At 35.5% G+C, this 19247-nt stretch overlaps 1 protein-coding gene across 5 annotated transcripts in view; it reads right to left on the bottom strand.

The window, feature by feature from the left end:
• ARID4B (AT-rich interaction domain 4B) overlaps positions 1-19247 on the bottom strand; it is a 166160-nt gene that overhangs the window by 48582 nt on the left and 98331 nt on the right. For all 5 annotated transcript variants that reach the window (XM_053605847.1, XM_053605848.1, XM_053605849.1 and 2 more), the window contains exons 8-16: positions 18316-18454; positions 15159-15238; positions 11911-11987; positions 10199-10350; positions 7253-7325; positions 4693-4787; positions 3049-3146; positions 1783-2026; positions 1273-1448 (exon numbers count right to left, since the gene is read on the bottom strand). In XM_053605847.1, the coding sequence (XP_053461822.1) occupies positions 1273-1448; positions 1783-2026; positions 3049-3146; positions 4693-4787; positions 7253-7325; positions 10199-10350; positions 11911-11987; positions 15159-15238; positions 18316-18454 (1134 nt within the window). The remainder of the gene's footprint in view (positions 1-1272; positions 1449-1782; positions 2027-3048; positions 3147-4692; positions 4788-7252; positions 7326-10198; positions 10351-11910; positions 11988-15158; positions 15239-18315; positions 18455-19247) is intronic.

Here is a 19247-nt window from a genome sequence, read left to right on the forward strand (position 1 = left end):
TTAGTTTGTAATATGCATAAAAATCCATTTAATTGAAGAGCTAAAGAGATTAATGAAAACCTACAAAATACAATTTACTCTATAAATCAGCAAAAGGACCAACTTGAAAATTTAAGAGGAGTAACAAAGAAAACAGAGATTTATCACAGTGCTTTGCAAACAGCATATGTCCCAGAAACATCAGATTTAAAAATCATATTTTCAGGCAAAATGCTGATCCTTAACTAAGTTTCTTACTGAAATAATCTCCATTAACAGTAAGGAGTACCTCAAAATACAACTGTAACACAGAAACAAAGTATAACTGACAAATACTTTTACTGTATTATCTAAACCCAGTGTTTTTTCCTTCCATGCTTGTCTGCATGATGCCACCAAAACTTCAGAAGAACTCTAAATGGTAAAAAGTTAAATTTTTGCTAAGTTTCTCAATAGTCAAAACAGTCTCCAAGTAAGCATTAAGACACACTTCACATATATACTTGTACACACAAAACACAAGTAAGCATTAAGACACACTTCACATATATACTTGTACACACAGAAATACAAGGAAGTGTAATAAGCCAACACCTTTTACCATATTCATCTAAGCCCAGGCTTTCCCTCCTCTGTTTGTGTACACGCTATGGACGAATTTCAGATAAACACTAAAATGATTAAAAGCAAAATTGCTGTGTTTATTTAAATGAACCACTAACATGGAGAGGTTTTTATTTTTAAAACAGAGAAATAAAATCAAATGCCAAAGATTAACTATAAAATCCAGGGGTCCACCACTAGCAGTATAAAAATGACATTATCAAACAATCCATCATTCCAAAACGACTAAAATTAGTAAATGCTATTATCCCATTAAACAGAACAATTTTGTCCTTTTTAAAATTTTCTATTAGTATTTTTCCATTCTTATTTTGTTTAAAAAATAAATACAACTTTCAGAATCTCTAGCCAACACTAGAAGGACATCTTCCCAAATTTATATTATCATGTCACTGAGCAGATCTGAATGCAATAAAAAGTACTTTTCTCAAACTAAAAATTTTATAATTTTCCATGATGAGAGCAAGAATAATAGATCAAAAAAGATGACCTTTTTCTACAAATTTACATTAGTAGGGTCTCTGAAGGAGGCAAATGCAATTTACTTAGTGCCAATCACTATATTATTTGGTATTTTATTAATCAAATTTAGACTCATACACATAGAAAAAGCAAATTATAAGAATTCAACTGGCCAAAAAGCATTGTAACCAAAAACAAATTTCTTACCCAGATTTTGCTTTTTCTTCTTCAGCTTCTACCTTTATGCTGATGGATTCATCTACCCTAGTTGTGTTATCAACTTTATCTTCCAGATTTTCATTTTCTTCTGGTTTTTTAATGTTAACTTCTTTTTCCTGATCACAATGTGTAGGTATAGATTCTAATAAATTCTTTTTACTTCCCTAGAAAAAGATCAGAGGAACTAAACCAACAAAAGTAAAATTTTTTCAACTTAAATTGATGATCTTACTATTAGCAACAGGAGGTACCAACCAGCATTAATAATGATAAAGTTACCAATTACTTGTAAAAACCTCCGGCTGTTTGTAAGACATGACACAAAAATAGTTAATAGCTATTTTGAATAGTTATTACAATCAAAATTATATGAAGTAGCATTTAATCAAAAACTGTATGAATAATCCAGTATAACATTATACAAAATATTAACTTGTGTATAGAGGATGTAGAAAATAGACCAAAGAAGGTATTAACAATGAACAATATCTGATTTACCAGAGGGGGTTTAATATTCTCTTTTCTTTCATTTTCATCCTCAGTAGGCTTTTCTTCTTTTGACATCATACTCCTCTCCTCTTCAGTCTTCATTTCTTTGATCTCTGTTTCATTTTCCTCCATAACTTTTATTTCTTTTACATTCTCACACTCCTTGCATGGCTTGTTAGCAAGCTTCTCTGGCAATGCCATCTGAAATTCAATGTTGGCTGACCTACAGTACTCCTCAAAACCGTATAAATATCTGGAAACATGGAGAGAAATTACATTTGATGAAAACATTTAAAAATATAACTAGGGAATTTTTATTTAATGTGTATTCATTTCTTTTGTTTAAACTCTCAAATATTGAGCCATATTAACATTCTAATTCTTTCCAATTGTTTTAACCCAAACAAAAAATTTTCACTAAAATAAAAAGCGTGCTCAGGATAAAACATAATCTTTTTTTTTAAGTCTCACTATGATTATTTTTATGATTATATAAAACATAATCATAATCTTTTTTTTTTTAGTCTCACTATGACACCCTCAGTAGACTGCTGTGGTGTCAAAGCTCACAACAACCTCAAACTCTTGGGCTTACGTAACTCTCTTGCCTTAGCCTCCCAAGTACCTGGGACTACAGGCGCCCGCCACAATACCCAGCTATTTTGTTGTTGTTATTGTCATTGTTGTTTAGCAGGCCTGGGTTGGGTTCAAACCTACAAGCTCTGGTGCATGTGGCCAGCGCCCTACCCACTGAGCTACCGGTGCCGAGCTGAAAAAGTAATCACAATCTTAAATATAATAATATTAACAATGGTGGTGATTACTATATTAGTTTCATCTTTTCATTGCACATTTCTTACATGTGAGGCATTGGTTCACTTAACAGTTCTCATTTAATCATCAGAGTAATCATTTGAGGCAAGTAGCATTATCTTACTTTTGAAGTGAAGGAACTAGGGCTTAGGAGAATGCTTAAATGGTCCAAAAGCACAAACAACTAATAATTGGAAGAACTAAAACTCATATTTGAATTTATGTGATTTTAGAACATGAGCCTCTTAAGCTCTATGTAAAGCTTGGCCTCAAAACTTTCTTCACAGAATTTCTCATAGATTTGGCATTCATAGAATACATTTTAGAAAATGCTACCGTAGAGTGATTAAAGAACTTTCTGATTTCTTCTTTAAAGACATAAACAGACTCGGTTATATAGTAAATTCTATCCTAGTTTCTAGGTAAAATATCAAAGATAGCCTTATTGGTACACTAACTTACTTTTTATAAGCACATTTAACATTGTATCCTGCAGCTGAATTTAAGACAGGGATTCCAAGGTCTTGATAGACTTGTTTCCAGACAGCTCCACTTTCAATCTAATGGACAAAGAAAAATGAAAACTCCAAAATTAAAAGGTAGGAAATGCAATAACATTTTGATATATACAGCATATGTAGTATATGTTTTTTATATTTACGCAAAGGAATAAAAGTTATCAAACTCAACAAGTTCTAAACGTGGTTTTACAAATAAACAAATCTCAAAAAATTACAAATGCTGAAATATTAGATCATTTGACTTCTAAATAAACCCAGTAATAGTAAATATAAAAACATCCCAGCTCCTAAATCAAAATTTGTAAAAAGGACACAGACAAAAATTTTTAAAGGACTTATTTCCCATAAAATTTATAAGCTAATAAAGCAGTTAAACCAAAATAATCAAAGAACCATTTTTATTCTACAGAATAGTCTCAATTGGGTTAAGTGTCAGATGTCACGGCAACCTTAAATAACTTCTTCAGATTAGTTCAACAAACTTTTTTTGTCTATATTAGGTACTTTGAAAGGGATTAAGAATATGACTATTAAGACAGACCCCTGCTCTCAAAGAGCACAAAGTCTAGTGAAAAAAACACAGAAAGTAAGGATTTTCATCAATATAATAGCTCCACTATGACTAAGATATACATAGGTTTATGAAAATTTGACCAACTTAATAGCAAATAAGGAAGCCCATTGAAAAAAGCTAGTGATTAAAAAAAAAAAATTAAATTTTAGGCCTGGCGTGGTGGTCCATACCTATAATCCTAGCACTCTGGGAGGCCGAGGCAGGTGGATTGTCTGAGCTCAAGAGTTCAAGAGCTTGAGCAAAAGCGAGAGCTGGGCTCTAAAAAAAAAAAGTAGCTGGGCATTGTGGCCAGCACTTGTAGTCTCAGCTACTTGGGAGGCTAAGGCAAGAGAACTGCTTGAGCCCAAGAGTTTGAGGTTGCTGTGAGCTCTGATGCCAGGGCACTCTACTGAAGGCAACAAAGTAAGACTCTGTCTCAAAAAAAAAAAAAAATTTTTTTTTTTTTTTTTAGATGGCCCTTGTGGTTCAACACCTATAATCTAGGCTATTCAGGGAGCTGAGGTAGGAGTATCATTGGAGACCAAGAGTTCAATATCAGACCAGGCAACATAGCAAGACTCACATCTCTTCTTGTAAGAAGAGAAAATATTGGGGGTAATCTTAGCACTCTAGGAGGCTGAAAGTAGATCATCTAAGCTCAGGAGTTCAAGAGCAGCCTGAGTAAGAGAGAGATCCTGTATCTACTAAAAACAGAAAAACTAGCTGGACGTTGTAGTGGGTGCCTATAGTCCCAGCTACTTGGGAAGCTGAGGTAAGAGGATTGGTTGAGCCCATTGAATTGGTTGAGGTTGCCACAACACTCTGTGGAGGATGACAAAGTGAGACTTGGTCTCAAAAGTAAAGAAAGAAAAATTTAAATTTTTTCTAAAGAGGCTACCTCTAATTTCCAAGCTGTACTTTCCATTTTCTTTTCACTATATTCTTAGATTATTAATAAACAATTTTAGAAATAGCAGATACCTGAGAAAACATGTAGGAAAATGATGTCTCACTTATGACTACAATACTTACATTATCAAATCCTCCAAGTTTGTGTACGAGTCTGAACAACTTAAAGAGATTCAAATTTCGATATCCGAGTACAGGTCGCTTATTAATAGGTGTACCTGTTAGAGAAAATACAAAATATGTATTAGAGACATACTATATATAGTCTTCATTTAAAATTTCAAAAAATTCAAGTAATGACACTTAATATACATAGTGTGATCTATATGGGGAAAAAAAATCTCGTTAATGATACCTGCCACCTAAGCCATGTCACTTTTTAAAATTTTTTCATATACTAATTTTTGAAAACTTACGATGATTTCTTTTTTTTTTTTGTAGAGACAGAGTCTCACTTTATGGCCTTCGGTAGAGTGCCATGGCATCACACAGCTCACAGCAACCTCCAACTCCTGGGCTTAAGCGATTCTCTTGCCTCAGCCTCCCGAGTAGCTGGGACTACAGGCGCCCGCCACAATGCCCAGCTATTTTTTGGTTGCAGTTCAGCCGGGGCCGGGCTTGAACCTGCCACCCTCGGTATATGGGGCCGGCGCCTTACCGACTGAGCCACAGGCGCCGCCCAACTTACGATGATTTCATTACACTTCCTTCCCTCTGGCAAGGAAGAGAATAAATACCAAATAAAACAAAATTCCAACAAAACCAAAGATTTTAAAAATTAGAGAAATAAGGTTTGGTAGAACTAAAGAAAACACTGAGAAGGCCAGAATAGTGGCTCACACCTCTGATCTCAGCATTCTAGGAGGATCAGTGGAGGCAAAGAGTTTGAGACCAGCCTGGGCAACGTAGATATTTTTTCTCTATAAAAATGTCAAAAATTAGCTGGGCATGGTGGTGTGTACCTGTGGTCCCAACTACTCAGCTCTGAGGTGGAAGGATCCATTGAGCCCAAGAGTTCAAGGTTACAGTAAGCTATGATTGCACCACTGCCATTCCAGCCTGGGTGATAAAGGGAGACCTTGTCTCTTTTAAGAAATAAAAAGGTAACTGAATTTTGAGGTAATGGAAAGGCAAGTGCTACATAATAAGACTTATTTTTATAGTATTTTGTGTTTTACTAATGAACTACCACCCTGAACAATGATTCTATAGTAAAGCTACAGTTTTGTTTCAGTCTAATACAGGAAAATACAGGGCAAGACACTAAATCAAACTAATTGTTAAAAAGTGGCAGAGGAGATGACAGTGGCCACAGACTGCAATCTATGGCCCTTTCTAGAAAATATATGACTGGCTTAATCCTATTCATTTTCTTTGCTTTTTCACTTTATCTTACACAAAAGCCTATGAAACATCAACTTACTAGGCCCTACCGCCACTCATACAAAGAACTATTACAGGAATCAAAGACATTTTGTATCAAAGAATTAAACAATGCCTATGTTATGGTAGCCATTATCATTTTTAAAAACAAAAGAACACAAACAGAGCCACCTTCTCCTTATTAGCATTACAAACATTTTCAAAACATTAATTCCCATAGTATTGTGGCTTATCATCCATTTTATTCTTCCCTTCAAGCTAGAAAGTTTTCTGCCCTTCCCTATTTCCTTTCTAGTATCTTTCCAGAAAAAGAGCAAATAGACTTTGACCAAGAAGGTCAGCAGGAGAGTAACTGGGCCACACTCACTGAAGGGCTCGGCTATCACTGTAGAGTGTTCCTCTCCTTCCAATCCTTGCAATGGCTTTAGCCACATTAGGCAGATTCAGTAAGCTGAGCCAAGGCTCACCTTGGGACTCTGTCATATTCTTTCTTTATTTCTGGCTCTGTATCAATAGTTGAATTCTCTTCTTAGTTCTAGGTAGTTGTGTCATGAGATGGCTTATATGGCGGGGTGGCGGGGGTATCTTTCTGTGGCACGTGCACAAGCACAAAGTATATTAAACGGTGATTTTGTAGGAGGCTTTTGACTAAAGGTCTTTGTGTGGGTACTAATAAAATGGTAGTGAGTCCCATTCTGCTATTGATCCCTAATATCTCTGGGGTCCCATGAATAAGTGGAAGGACTGGCAAGATAGGACACAGACATGAATGTGTCCATGCCAAACCATCTATCAAAATACTATCCAATTCCTCATTCCATTTATTATGTGACAGGCATTATGCTGGGTACTGGTGATATCAGTAGCCAAAAATCCAGCCATGATGGTTCACTCATTTAAACATAGCACTCTTGGAGTCTGAAGCGGGTAGATTGTCTGAGCTTAGGAGTTCAAGACCAGCCTGAGCAAGAGTGAGCCCCACCCCTACCCCACACACTAAAAACAAAATAGAAAAACTAGCCAAGCGCTGTAGTGGGTGCATATAGTCCCAGCTACTGGGAGGCTGAGGCAAAAGGATTGCATGAGCCCAAGAGTTTAAGGTTGCTATGAAAAATGACACCACGGCACTCTATGCAGGGTGACAAAGAGTGAGACTGGCTCAAAAATAAATAAATAAATAAATAAATAATCCAGCCATGATACTGGTGACATGAAGCTTAATGAACAAAATTTCTTACTTTTAATACACTGTCTGTCTGAAACCTACAACATGAAGATGGATAAAAGGGAAAACACTCACCTCTGTCTTCCATAAACTTATACAGCTGCTGAAGAAAATTCTCCCTTTCTTCTGGAAATGGTTCTATTTCTTCCTAATTTTAATCACAGAAGAAAGGATTATTATTTTCCTCGATTAAACATTTTAATAATATAAGCATGCAACATTAAAGACTAATAATCATTAAAACATTTCAAAGGCATTTTACCAAATAAAAATTCTTTTAATGCTAAGTCGGTCAAAACCAGGTAGGTCTAAACATTTTATACTTTATAAAGAAAAGTAACTCAATAGTTAGAAACTCAAATTTAAATTCTCATATAAGAAACAGGACTAGCAAGATTTTTCGTGAACTTTTTGCCATATCAGAGATCTATTCTTTAAATCAAGATTACAAGATCATGAAGGCCTACTCTCACTTACAGGACATTGGGTCAGGGTTTAAAATCAAAGATGACTCTATTATTGCTCCTGAAGCAATGACACAAGCTGTACTACAAGTATCCTTCTTTAAATACAGTCCCACTGTATATAGTGCAGACTTTAAGCTTATATAATCTATGAAGTGGGGAACAAACTTGATCTGTAATACCTGGATTCAGACTTGGGGAAATCTGCAAGTAACAAAATAGTTTCCTGATTTATGAATTATAAAGAAGGAACTAGCATTTTGATGCTGTGGCCAAGGCCTGGCAGTAGGGAGCTTGTGGAAGAAACTTTCAAGGAGCAGGGCAGTAGGTAAGATTGAGGAACTCACCAATTCAATGACTTTCATCCATTCAGCAACATTTAATGAGCACCTGTTAGTGTAAGCACTATGCTAGGTGCTGAATCAAATAAAGGAACAATAAGCTATGGAGCTTGCCATTACAGAGCATGATCAGAAGTAAATGCAGAGAAAATGATTCAAAATACATAGCAAGGCTTTACAGTTACTCTCGCTGAATCATGCATATTTCTAATAGTAAGAATTAGAATATTCAACAGATATTCTAAATAAATCAAAATGTATCTTTTTTAATTTAGAACTTCATGCATCTAATGCCATTGTTCTCCTGAGATTTGCCCTCTTATTTTAAAACCTAATACAACAAACAAAGGCAAATTAAAAAGAAAAAAACCATGTTAAACTGTTCAGTTTTCTAGTTGGGAGAGGATAAATGACACCATTAATTTGCTTATGATAAATTCCTATTTCTCAATTTAAACATACTCCACATATGTCAGATTTTGGTCAGGTAGTCAAGTGTGTACTAATCTACGGGAATCTATTTTCTAGGTACTATTTTAAGTGCCCTCATTGTACGATATTTGATTTTAAAAAACTGTCAAATTTATTCCCATTCCCAAAACATTTAAGGGAAGGTTGTATTTAACTTAAGGAAATGTTTAAACTGGAGATCAGAACTGTTTTTACAAAAGTAATTGTAAAACACAATCTAAGCACCAAAAGATCTGGCTACCTACATTTATTGATCATCTTTACATTTCCCACTCTATGACAGACACTGTGAGTGTGACTATGGGCAAGACAGGGTTCCTAACTATAGGAGCTCATAAGATTAATGGGGGGGAAATAGACACGTGTACATTTATACATAAATGACAAAAAAATATCTGCAAGGACCAGTAGTTTAGACAATTTTCCCGAGGGGAGGGAAGTAATGGTTCACAGGTTTCCTTTCATAGGGATGACATGTAAGTAGGTTTTGAATGAGGAACAGTGGGGTGCCAGGCTGACTGAGGGAGGGAAAGGAGGAGCAATTAAAGGCAGAGGTACTGGTATGTGCAAAGATAAGCAGCAGCAACGATATAATTTGATAGTGCTACAGCACTGGGGAGGAGGAGTTATGCTTAGGGACATGATGAGAAAAAAGAGGCATGAGTTGGACCATACAAGGCAGTTCTATATTGAAGCTTGACTTTTAGTTACAAAAAGTCACACTCAGGAGGTTTTTAGCAAGGGAAAGATTGTTCATTTTAGTCTTTTAAATAGAAAGCAGTCAAGGAAAAAACAAAAGGAAGGTAATCAGGGAGAAGACTGAAGCAAGGTAATTTTTACCCTATTATTATAAATTACACAAGGTAATTTCACACTGTAAGGAATTATACATTATAGTGGTATGAAACCACTATACACTAAAATATAACTTCCAAAACAATCCTATTCCATTAAACAGTTAAATGGCAGAATTTCATAATTTACCTAAAATATTAAAAATAAATTCCCTTAAAATAAACATTAAATAAAATTAAATCTAAGGTCAAATACAGCAGCCTTCACTATCTATACCACTCACTTAATAAATTTTAGGAAGTTGTTCAGCACACCACTGAAGAGTGTCAAACCTAAAGCATCAGTTACAATAGAATCTAAAACATTAGCTCTTTGATCCATGCAAATTCACAGATGTCTTATTTATGATATAATTAGAACTATCTACCCATTTGTATGAGATAAAATGATGTAAGGTTCTCTACATCAAAGAGATTTTAATTTTTCCTTTTCTATTTTTTTCATACTAAATGAAAAATACTTTACACTTCTAGATATTTCAATAAAATATTCTGGTATAAACATTTTGAGAGTTGACAGCTGTCTACATGGTAATGAAAAACATTTTAAAGTATTAGATGCAACAAGCAATCATGCAACAGTATTATACACCAGTTCACCACATGGTGTAACACGACGTACTAATCACACGATGAAGCAAAAGCACGGCAAGAACTAGTTTTGAAGCTATTAGGGTAACAATATTTAATATTTGTAATTTCAAAAGATAATATGCCTATCTTAAAGTAATCCAGCTAGAGGATTATGATAAATACACTGACAATTTCATTGTGAGATATTTCTCATACTGTATTTATGTGATTAATGACTTTATGAGAAACCCTAACCCACAAAAGAAATCCAACTATTTATACTTATAATTTTAACAGACACCAACGGTTTTTACTCACCTCTTCTTCACTATTATCCTCCTTTTCTTTTTCATCATCTTCTTCTTCTTCTTCTTCCTCAGCTTCACTGCTAGAGCTGTCCTCTTTCAACTCAGTCTTCCAGTTAGCAGGAATAGTTCTACTTTTGTGAAATTCAAGTGCCTGATCAAAGGCTGGAAAGAGAAGACAAATAAACCTACATGAACTGGAGAAATTAAAACTGATTTGTCCAAAAATGTTAAAAAACAAAACTACTATGCTAGAGCATGATACAGTGGCTCCTGCCTGTTATACCAACAACTCGGGAGTTTGAAGAGGGAGGACTGCTTGAGCCTGAGCAACATAGTGAGACCCCATCTCTTTAAAAAATGAAAGGAAAAAAAAAAAAAAACAGCTGGGAATGGTCCCAGCTACTCAGGTGACAGAGGTGGGAAGATCTCTTTAAGCCCATGAGTTCAAGGCTGGAATGAGCTATGATCTCACCACCATACTCCAGCTTAGATGACAGCAGACCACATCTCTTAAAACAAAACAAAGTAATGTGCTAATACCACTGACATTTTTGTTTCCCTCTCATTCTCAGTCAACTGAAATTTATTGTTTGCTAAGTGCTTTATAATGCAGCAATCAATTTAATCTTACCACTTCTACACCTTAGGTGCTCATTTTACAAATGGCAAAACTGCTTGTCATTGGAAGAATCTTATGTTGTTCTTTTTTGTGAGACAGAGCCTCAAGCTGTCACCCTGGGTAGAGTGCCGTGGCATCACAGCTCACAGCAACCTCCAACTCCTGGGCTAAAGCGATTCTCTTGCCTCAGCCTCCCAAGTAGCTGGGACTACCAGGCGCCCGCTACAATGCACGACTATTTTTTGGTTGTAGTTGTCGTTATTCTTTGACAGGCCTGGGCTGTATTCAAACTCGTCAGCTATGGTGTATGTGACTGGCGCCTTAGCCGCTTCAGCTATAGGTACTGAGCCAGAATCTTATGTTCTAACAAATACAAATGAAAAAGAGCAATTTCCTTCTTTTAAACAAATATTTACCTTATCTAATAAAAATACCTTTAACACAGATAAATCCTATAACAATTTAACCAACAAGCAATCATGCAACATTATTATAAACCAAAGAGCCATTGTAATAAACATAATAATACCTAAAAACTGATTATGTTTTTAACTTTTTTAGTTAAACCTAAATTAAAACTATGCTAACAAACAGCTTAAACTAATATTAGCTAAATATAAGTATTCTCGTTTTAAATACATAGAAATAAAATGCAAACCATATAATTTTAATAATCTTGAACCAATCTACATATATTAGATTCAATAAATAAATAAGGAAAAAGAGAAAATATTTACAATAACAAAAACCAAGTAACAAATGCAATTACAGCATATTCCTAATCAATGAGAAAGACAAAATCAAAATTACTTTGATTATTTTTTTCTACCATCCCAGGGAAGTTTTATTTACTAGGCAAAAGCCAATACAGTAATAGATGATGATCCACTTCTAGATTATAGCCCTTGATAACAAGCTAATTAAAAAAAGAAAAAGAAAAGAAAATCTATATAACAAAAGAGACATGGATTTACAAATCTATTAAGCCATAAGAAACTAAATATGAAGGATATTAAAAAAATTTTTTTAATAAAAAAATTTTAATCTTCAAAAACATCAGCAGTTTTTAAATTATTCGTAATTTATTCCAAGATCATCCTTACCTTGTTTTAATATAGCATCAGGCTTTGGTGCAGTATCACTAGTAATTTCATGGACATCTTTTCTTGGAACTGAAGTACTTTTTTTTTTAATTATAAAGGAAAAAACAAAAAAAATGACAGATGAATTAAGAATCCAGTTGATTACATACATGAAAAGATACTGAAAATATGGTAATACTGATATCTATAAAGATAGTGATGGCATAAGAAGGTGGCAAGTCCCAAATAATATGCTAGGGAAGATGTCAAAATATGAAATTATCTACAGAAGAATCTCACCTTATGGAGATATTTTATAATACAAAGATGTTCTCAAATATCAGAGTCTCATGCTTAGCAATACTGGGCTTGGTGCCGTAGCACAGTGGTGAGGGCACCAGCCACATACACCGAGGGTGGTGGGCTCAAAACCAGCCTGGGACAGTTAAAGAACAATGGCAACTGCAACAAAAAATAGCCAGGTATTGTGGTGGGCGCCAGTAGTCCCAGCTTCTTGGAAGGCTGAGACGAGAGAATCGCTTAAGCCCAAGAGTTTGAGGTTGCTGCGGGTTGTGACGCCACGGCACTCTACCTAGCGCAACATAGTGAGACTCTGTCTCAAAAAAAAAAAACAATAAATAAATAAATAAAAATAAATAAATGCAGCATTGCAAGTTAAAATGTTTGGATAACAAGGTGCATAAACTGAATAAAAAAGAAAATAAATAGTGAGAATTTGCCATTATCTTAGAATATTCATGAGAAATCAGTTTAAGAGTGAAAGAAAATGTACTGGTTTATAATGTGAATATTCTTTTAACCATTTTTAAAGAAGTAAAGTCTAGGCTCACAGACTTTCATGGAATTTCATAGTATTAAGAGGGTCAGAGGCAACCCATCACATATAATACATTCTTTCCTATCTTTAACTAATAAATCATCACTCAACTTCTGTATATTTGGTTTGTGTCAAAAGGGTCCACAAAAGCCTAAAAACTATTCTAAATACATTTTTGGCCTGCCAATATTTTTTTTGTTCTATTTTTAAAATTTCAAATACAAAAGTAGATAAAATTATGCAATGAACCCCTCATGCATCCATCCCCCAACTTACAATGATAGTCAATGTTTCATTTATATCCCTACCTACTTCTTCCCACCCTAACTGGATTATGTTGAAGCAAATCTTAAACAGTATATAGTTTCATTTAGGATATTCCATTATAAATATTTAAAAGAAAATATTAAGAAATATATCATTGATATGAGGACAATTAATGACAATTAAGGTTATGGGGGGGAGGAAAAGCAGAAAGAGGGACGGAGGGAGGGGGGTGGGGCCTTGGTGTGTGTCACACTTTATGGGGGCAAGACATGATTGCAAGAGGGACTTTACCTAACAATTGCAATCAGTGTAACCTGGCTTATTGTACCCTCAATGAATCCCCAACAATAAAAAAAATAATAATAAAATAAATAAATAAATAAATAAATAAATTTGGCTGATTCTTAAAAATAAAAAGAAATACATCATTACTGTACATTTAAAAATTAGACATGATCACTTTTTCAGCTTTACTAAGGTATAACTGCCAAAATTAATTATATTATATATTATATATATAATTAAAGTGTACAGTATAATGATTTTGCATAGGTATACATTGTGGAATGAATATCACAATCAAGTCAATTAATACACGAGTTACCTTGGGGGAAAGAAAATGTTTAAGATCTACTCTCTTAGCAAACTTCAAGTGTATAATACGGTACAAATAAGTACAGGTACCACTCTGTACATAAGATTCTGAGAATTTATTTATAACTGAAAGCTTGTACCCTTTGACTAACATTTCCTCATTTCTCCCACCCACCCCCATAATTTAATCTCAAGACAGTATTCAAATTTCTCTGATTGACTCCATTCTGTTAAAGTTGGTTCCATAGATTTTTTTTTTTTTTTTTGCTTTGTGAGACAGGGTCTCACTAGTCACCATTGGTACAGTGCCGTGGTGTCACAACTCATAGTAACCTCAAAATCTTGGACTTAAGTGATTCTCTTGCCTCAGCCTCCCTAGTAGCTGAGACTAAAGGCACCCACTACAATACCCAGCTATTTTCTCTTTCTTTCTTTTTGTTTAGCAGGCGTGGGCCAGGTTCAAACCCACCTGCCCTAGAGCATGTGGCAGGCGCCTTAACCACTGAGGTATAGATGCTGAGCCCCATAGATTTTTTTTTTTTTTTTTTTTTGGTAGTTTTTGGCCAGGCCGGATTTGAACCCACCACCTCTGATATATGGGGCCGGCGCCCTACTCCTTTGAGCCACAGGCGCCACACCCATAGATTGTTTTTAAAAATACATTTTTAGAACTTGAAAACACAAATATCAACTAGGGTACTGACACCCAATATAGCTCAGTACAAAATATATGGCTTCTCTAATCATATAATTTTTTTTTTTTTTTTTGGAGACAGATTCTCAAGCTGGCACCCTAGGTAGAGTGTCAGGGTATCACAGTTCACAGCAATTTCCAAGTCTTGGGCTTAAGCAATTCTCTTGCCTCAGCCTCCCAACTAGCTGGGACTACAGGAGCCCGCTACAACACCTGGCTATATTTTGGTTGTAGCTGTCATTGTTTGGCAGGCCCAGGCTGTATTCAAACCCGCCAGCTCCGGTGTATGTGGCTGGTGCCCTAGCCGCTTGAGCTACAGGCACCGAGCCTAAAAAAACACAGAAATTCAGAACTGAGCTCTAAAAATGTTCCAAGGAAAATCACATTCGTAACACTTCACATAGATCTACAGTAACCCATGTTCATCCTGACTACTGCAAACATTGAATGTTATCCCAAAAGTATCGCTACAACCATTAGAAATGACTTAGAAATTCCTAATTAGACAAAGAATAAACCCTTCAAAAAGTCAAAAATATATCAATAAAATATTAGATATGTTAGGTATAGCAAATTTGTCTCAAATCACCACAGGTTATAATATGGGCAAATGTCAATGAATGGGACAGCACTGAGAGTCTGGTTTGGAAAGGAAGACTAAATGAGTAAGGAAAGACACACTGTGAGACTGCCTGCTACACTTAAATATGAAAAACTGTCACTCTCAAAACATTCTATCTGAAAGCCAGGGGAGGGGGGAAGGTGGGAGCCAAATGAAGTCATTAGGAATAACTAATTTATCATTTAACATCCTAATTTGAAAAACAGCACATATTTATAAAAGAGATTCTTTTAAACCAAGAGAAATATACTTACAATTTGCCATCTTTGAAAGATCGAACAAGAATATTGTCCTTTTTTACAGCAATTTCATCACTACAATCAGGACAAACCACCTTTAAAAAAGTGTGAAACTATTATAACTAACAGCACATTTATAGTTATATAAGTACTTACTAATTAAATGCTTTTAAAAAATACTTTAAGCTTAAAGTTCCTAAATTAATTTTAGTTTGAGAGTAAATAGGCACACACACAGAAGCACATACAAGTAATTTTAAATCAGCATCCTATATTCCTATCCCCTTCCCGCTCTCTAGATGACCAAGACTGTTTTTCAGCACAGTGGGTGGTATTGAAAGCCGAAGGATGGCTATGACTAAACTGAAGCTATGGGCCAAGTTATAGTCAAAAACAGAAAAGAGGGAGAGCTGGAGTCTTCACTGAGGGGCTATAGTATGGCTAAGAGAAGGAAAAGGGTGCAGAATTTCCAGAGCAGTATTGGCCATAATAATTTGTAGGATAAAATCTAAAATCTTTATAGGAAAGGAGAAGGTGCTGGGTGTGGTGGCTCACACCTACAATCCTAGCACCGTAGGAGGCTGAGGCAGGTGGATTGTTTAGGATCAGAAGTTCCAGACCAGCCTGAGCAAAAGTGAAACCCCCCCATTCTCTACTAAAAATAGCTGATTATTGGGGTAGGCACCTGTAGTCCCAGCTACTTAGGAGGCTGAGGTGGGAAGAATGGCTTGAGACCAAGAGTTTGAGGTTGCTGTGAGCTATGATGCCATAGCACTCTACCCAGGGTGACAGAGTGAGATTCTGTCTCAAAAATATAAGCACATTAATAAATAAATAAGGAGAGTATCACAATAAAGTTTTTTAAATATTACTCTAGATGCTATGAAGAAAATGGGCCAGAGAAAGGCAAGAGCTGAAACAAACTAAGCTATTATGATCATACAACAAGTGGTGGCTTGGATGTAAAGTGTGACAAATTAAAGGGATGAGAAATATCAGAGGTAACTAGGGAAGTAAAGAGATAAAAGAGGGCACTTAAGTTTTCTGCTTTGTACAAACGAGGAGATTACAGTGTCATTCATTATAAAAGAAAAAGTAACAAAGGCCATGTCTGAGCATGAGGGAGGAAATAAAAAAAAACTTATTATTTATTAAGTGTTGAAGTGGTTCAAGGACATCTAAATGGAGATCCTGAATAGATAAATACCCAGGTCTAGAACTCAGTATAGAGGTTTAGACTCTAAGATATGAATTTGGGAGTAAACAGCCTAAATATCAGGGTCTAAAATTTGAGGCCTGTGAGCCAAATCCATTCATTATTTTTCTCCGATGACCAAAAGGTTTCAAAAACTACATATATGATAGCTTTGGCCATTCTAACAGTGAGTGGCACATGAGTAAACAGACTCACTCTCCAGTTCTGCTACAGGAACGTAATCTGCATTTTATTTTTTTATTTTTATTTTGTTTTTGTCTTTTATAGAGATGGCGTCACACTATGTTGCCTAGGCTACTCCAAACTCTTAGCCTCAAGAATCCTCCTGCCTCAGGCCTCTCAAAATGCTGGGATTACAGGAGTAAACTGCATCTGGCCACATCCTACATTTTATCCTGTTCACTCATGCATGTTACTGCCTCGTCCATAAGGTTCTTCATTTTGTTATCTCTGCAACTGAACCTCTAAGAGGGAAGGAAACCACCCGAAAGAGAATATATCGATGTATTCTGTCTTGCTCTTGGTCAGCCTGGTCTCAAACTCCTGAGCTCAAGCAATACACCCACCTTGGCCTCTCAGAGTGCTGAGATTACAGGCGTGAGTCATCACCCCTGGCCCAAAAATTACATTTTCAAAAGAAATTCTTTGAAAGAATCTTAGTGCTTTAGGAACAAAGAAATATTACATACACTGATATTTGAATTTTCAGATTACTCATTCATTCCAAAGTGCAGCAAGTTGCTTAATTCTTTTAATATTCCGTTTCCTTACCTCTAAATGCGGATATATAATATTCATAAAGGTATTAGTACAATCCTTGCACATAATAGGTGTTCAATAAATGTTGGATGGATAGACTGATAGGAAGGCACAAAGGTATTATAAAGTACTTACAGTTATTAAAATAAATGTCTATGTGTTTTCATTATAAGAGCTGACATTTATTGGACACTTAATTTGTGCCAAACACTATATACTATAAGCACTGGGATAAAGAAACATTGTACGTTCACTGAAAAGGATGCAAACAGATATCACTTGTAGACAGACAACCGTATACAAGAAAGATGCGTCTATTCCATAATACATTATTTCTTTCTTGGTTTCCTATACTTGGTGCTTCCTACCCGCTGGAGTCTAGTGGTTATCTAAAACAAAGAGATAAAAGTTCAAAAGACTTTCTGGCATCTGTCATCACAGTTTGACTTACACAAAACTTGGGACAACAAGGATACTCTTGATAATAAAGCATTGAAGGCTTCCTCAGAATCACAAAATGACAATACTAACAGAAAATTCAAAATATTCAACATTGGATATAAGGAGTTACCAACTTTTGGAGTGAAAACATTAAAAAGTAGATAGACAAAAGAATCCATTGTAGGGAAAGTCAGACCCTGAAATAATGTATAACTGCAGTCATGATTACGTAGAGAATACATAAAAAGGCAAGATTAAGAATAAGGAAGCAAACACCCTGGCTCAAAAAGTATGGGGAAAATGGCTAGCTATCCTAGTTAACCAAGAAAGACTCTGTTCTAGTCTAGACCTCATGATGAACTTAGGAGTTTTAATAGCCTGCATTACAGAATTTTCTACCCAAAACAGAGAGGAAAGTATAATCAACTCCCACATATCTAATCTCTAAGATTATCAAGATTTTGCCTTTCTTGGATGACTTCAAGAGTTCTTTGTACTCAAAGATTATTTTAAAAATCTTTGTGGGAAATGAACAATGCTAAAAACATTTCCCTATTTTGAACCTATAAAAAATACTGGTAAAGGGCGGTGCCTGTGGCTCAAGGGGTAGGGCGCCAGTCCCATATGCCGGAGGTGGTGGGTTCAAACCCAGCCCCGGCCTAAAAAAAAAAAAAATACTGGTAAAAAAAAATCCACTGTTTTCTTCATTACCTTACATAGTTGAGAAATAAACTCTTTTATACTTAAACTACTCACCAATGCAGGAAACCACAGTGCTTTCTTTTTGTCCAAACTAATGTAATCTACACATACAACTTTGCCTAGCAGCTCATCAATCTGTTTCCTATCATCCTCATCTTCATCACTGGAGGATGATGAAGACTCTTCCTCTGGTCTGGAGAGAGAAAAAAAAAAGACATTTCCATTTATCTTTACAAAGAATAAGCATGCCAACATTGAATATAGGTATTTCAGAACTCTTTTTTTTTTTTTTTTGTAGAAACAGAGTCTCACTTTATGGCCCTCGGTAGAGTGCCGTGGCCTCACACAGCTCACAGCAACCTCCAACTCCTGGGCTTAAGCCATTCTCTTGCCTCAGCCTCCCGAGTAGCTAGGACTACAGGCGCCCGCCACAACACCCGGCTATTTTTTGGTTGCAGTTTGGCCGGGGCCGGGTTTGAACCCGCCACCCTCGGTATATGGGGCCGGCGCCTTACCGACTGAGCCACAGGCGCCGCCCGGTATTTCAGAACTCTTATCACATTTCCTGAAACCTACAGAATGGGTAATTTAAATTTTAAATCATTTTCTAAATTTCTAAAAAAAAATGATAAGAGTTTAATCATTAGAGAAAAATACATTATTTTCCTAAAAATCTTTCAGATTTATTTAGTGCTATTTCAAAAGATTAAGGGGAAAGATCAGGACAGAATAACTGGTCCCCAAATCTTCAAAATGCTAAAGGTCCAATATTAAACAACTCAGAACTACACAAAAATACACTCAATCACAATCTAACATTAAAAAATTTCTGGAGATAGTAATTTTACATTCCCAGTACAAAGCTAACTTTAAAAGAGAGGAGGCGGAGCTTTATTAACTGAGGGTTAGGTGGGTTAAGAGATCACCACTGCTATCCTTAAATAACAAATATACATGAACCAGGCACAAATAAAATGCACATATGG

Source organism: Nycticebus coucang, chromosome 10 (genome assembly GCF_027406575.1).
Source record: "Nycticebus coucang isolate mNycCou1 chromosome 10, mNycCou1.pri, whole genome shotgun sequence".
NCBI classification, from domain to species: domain Eukaryota; kingdom Metazoa; phylum Chordata; class Mammalia; order Primates; family Lorisidae; genus Nycticebus; species Nycticebus coucang.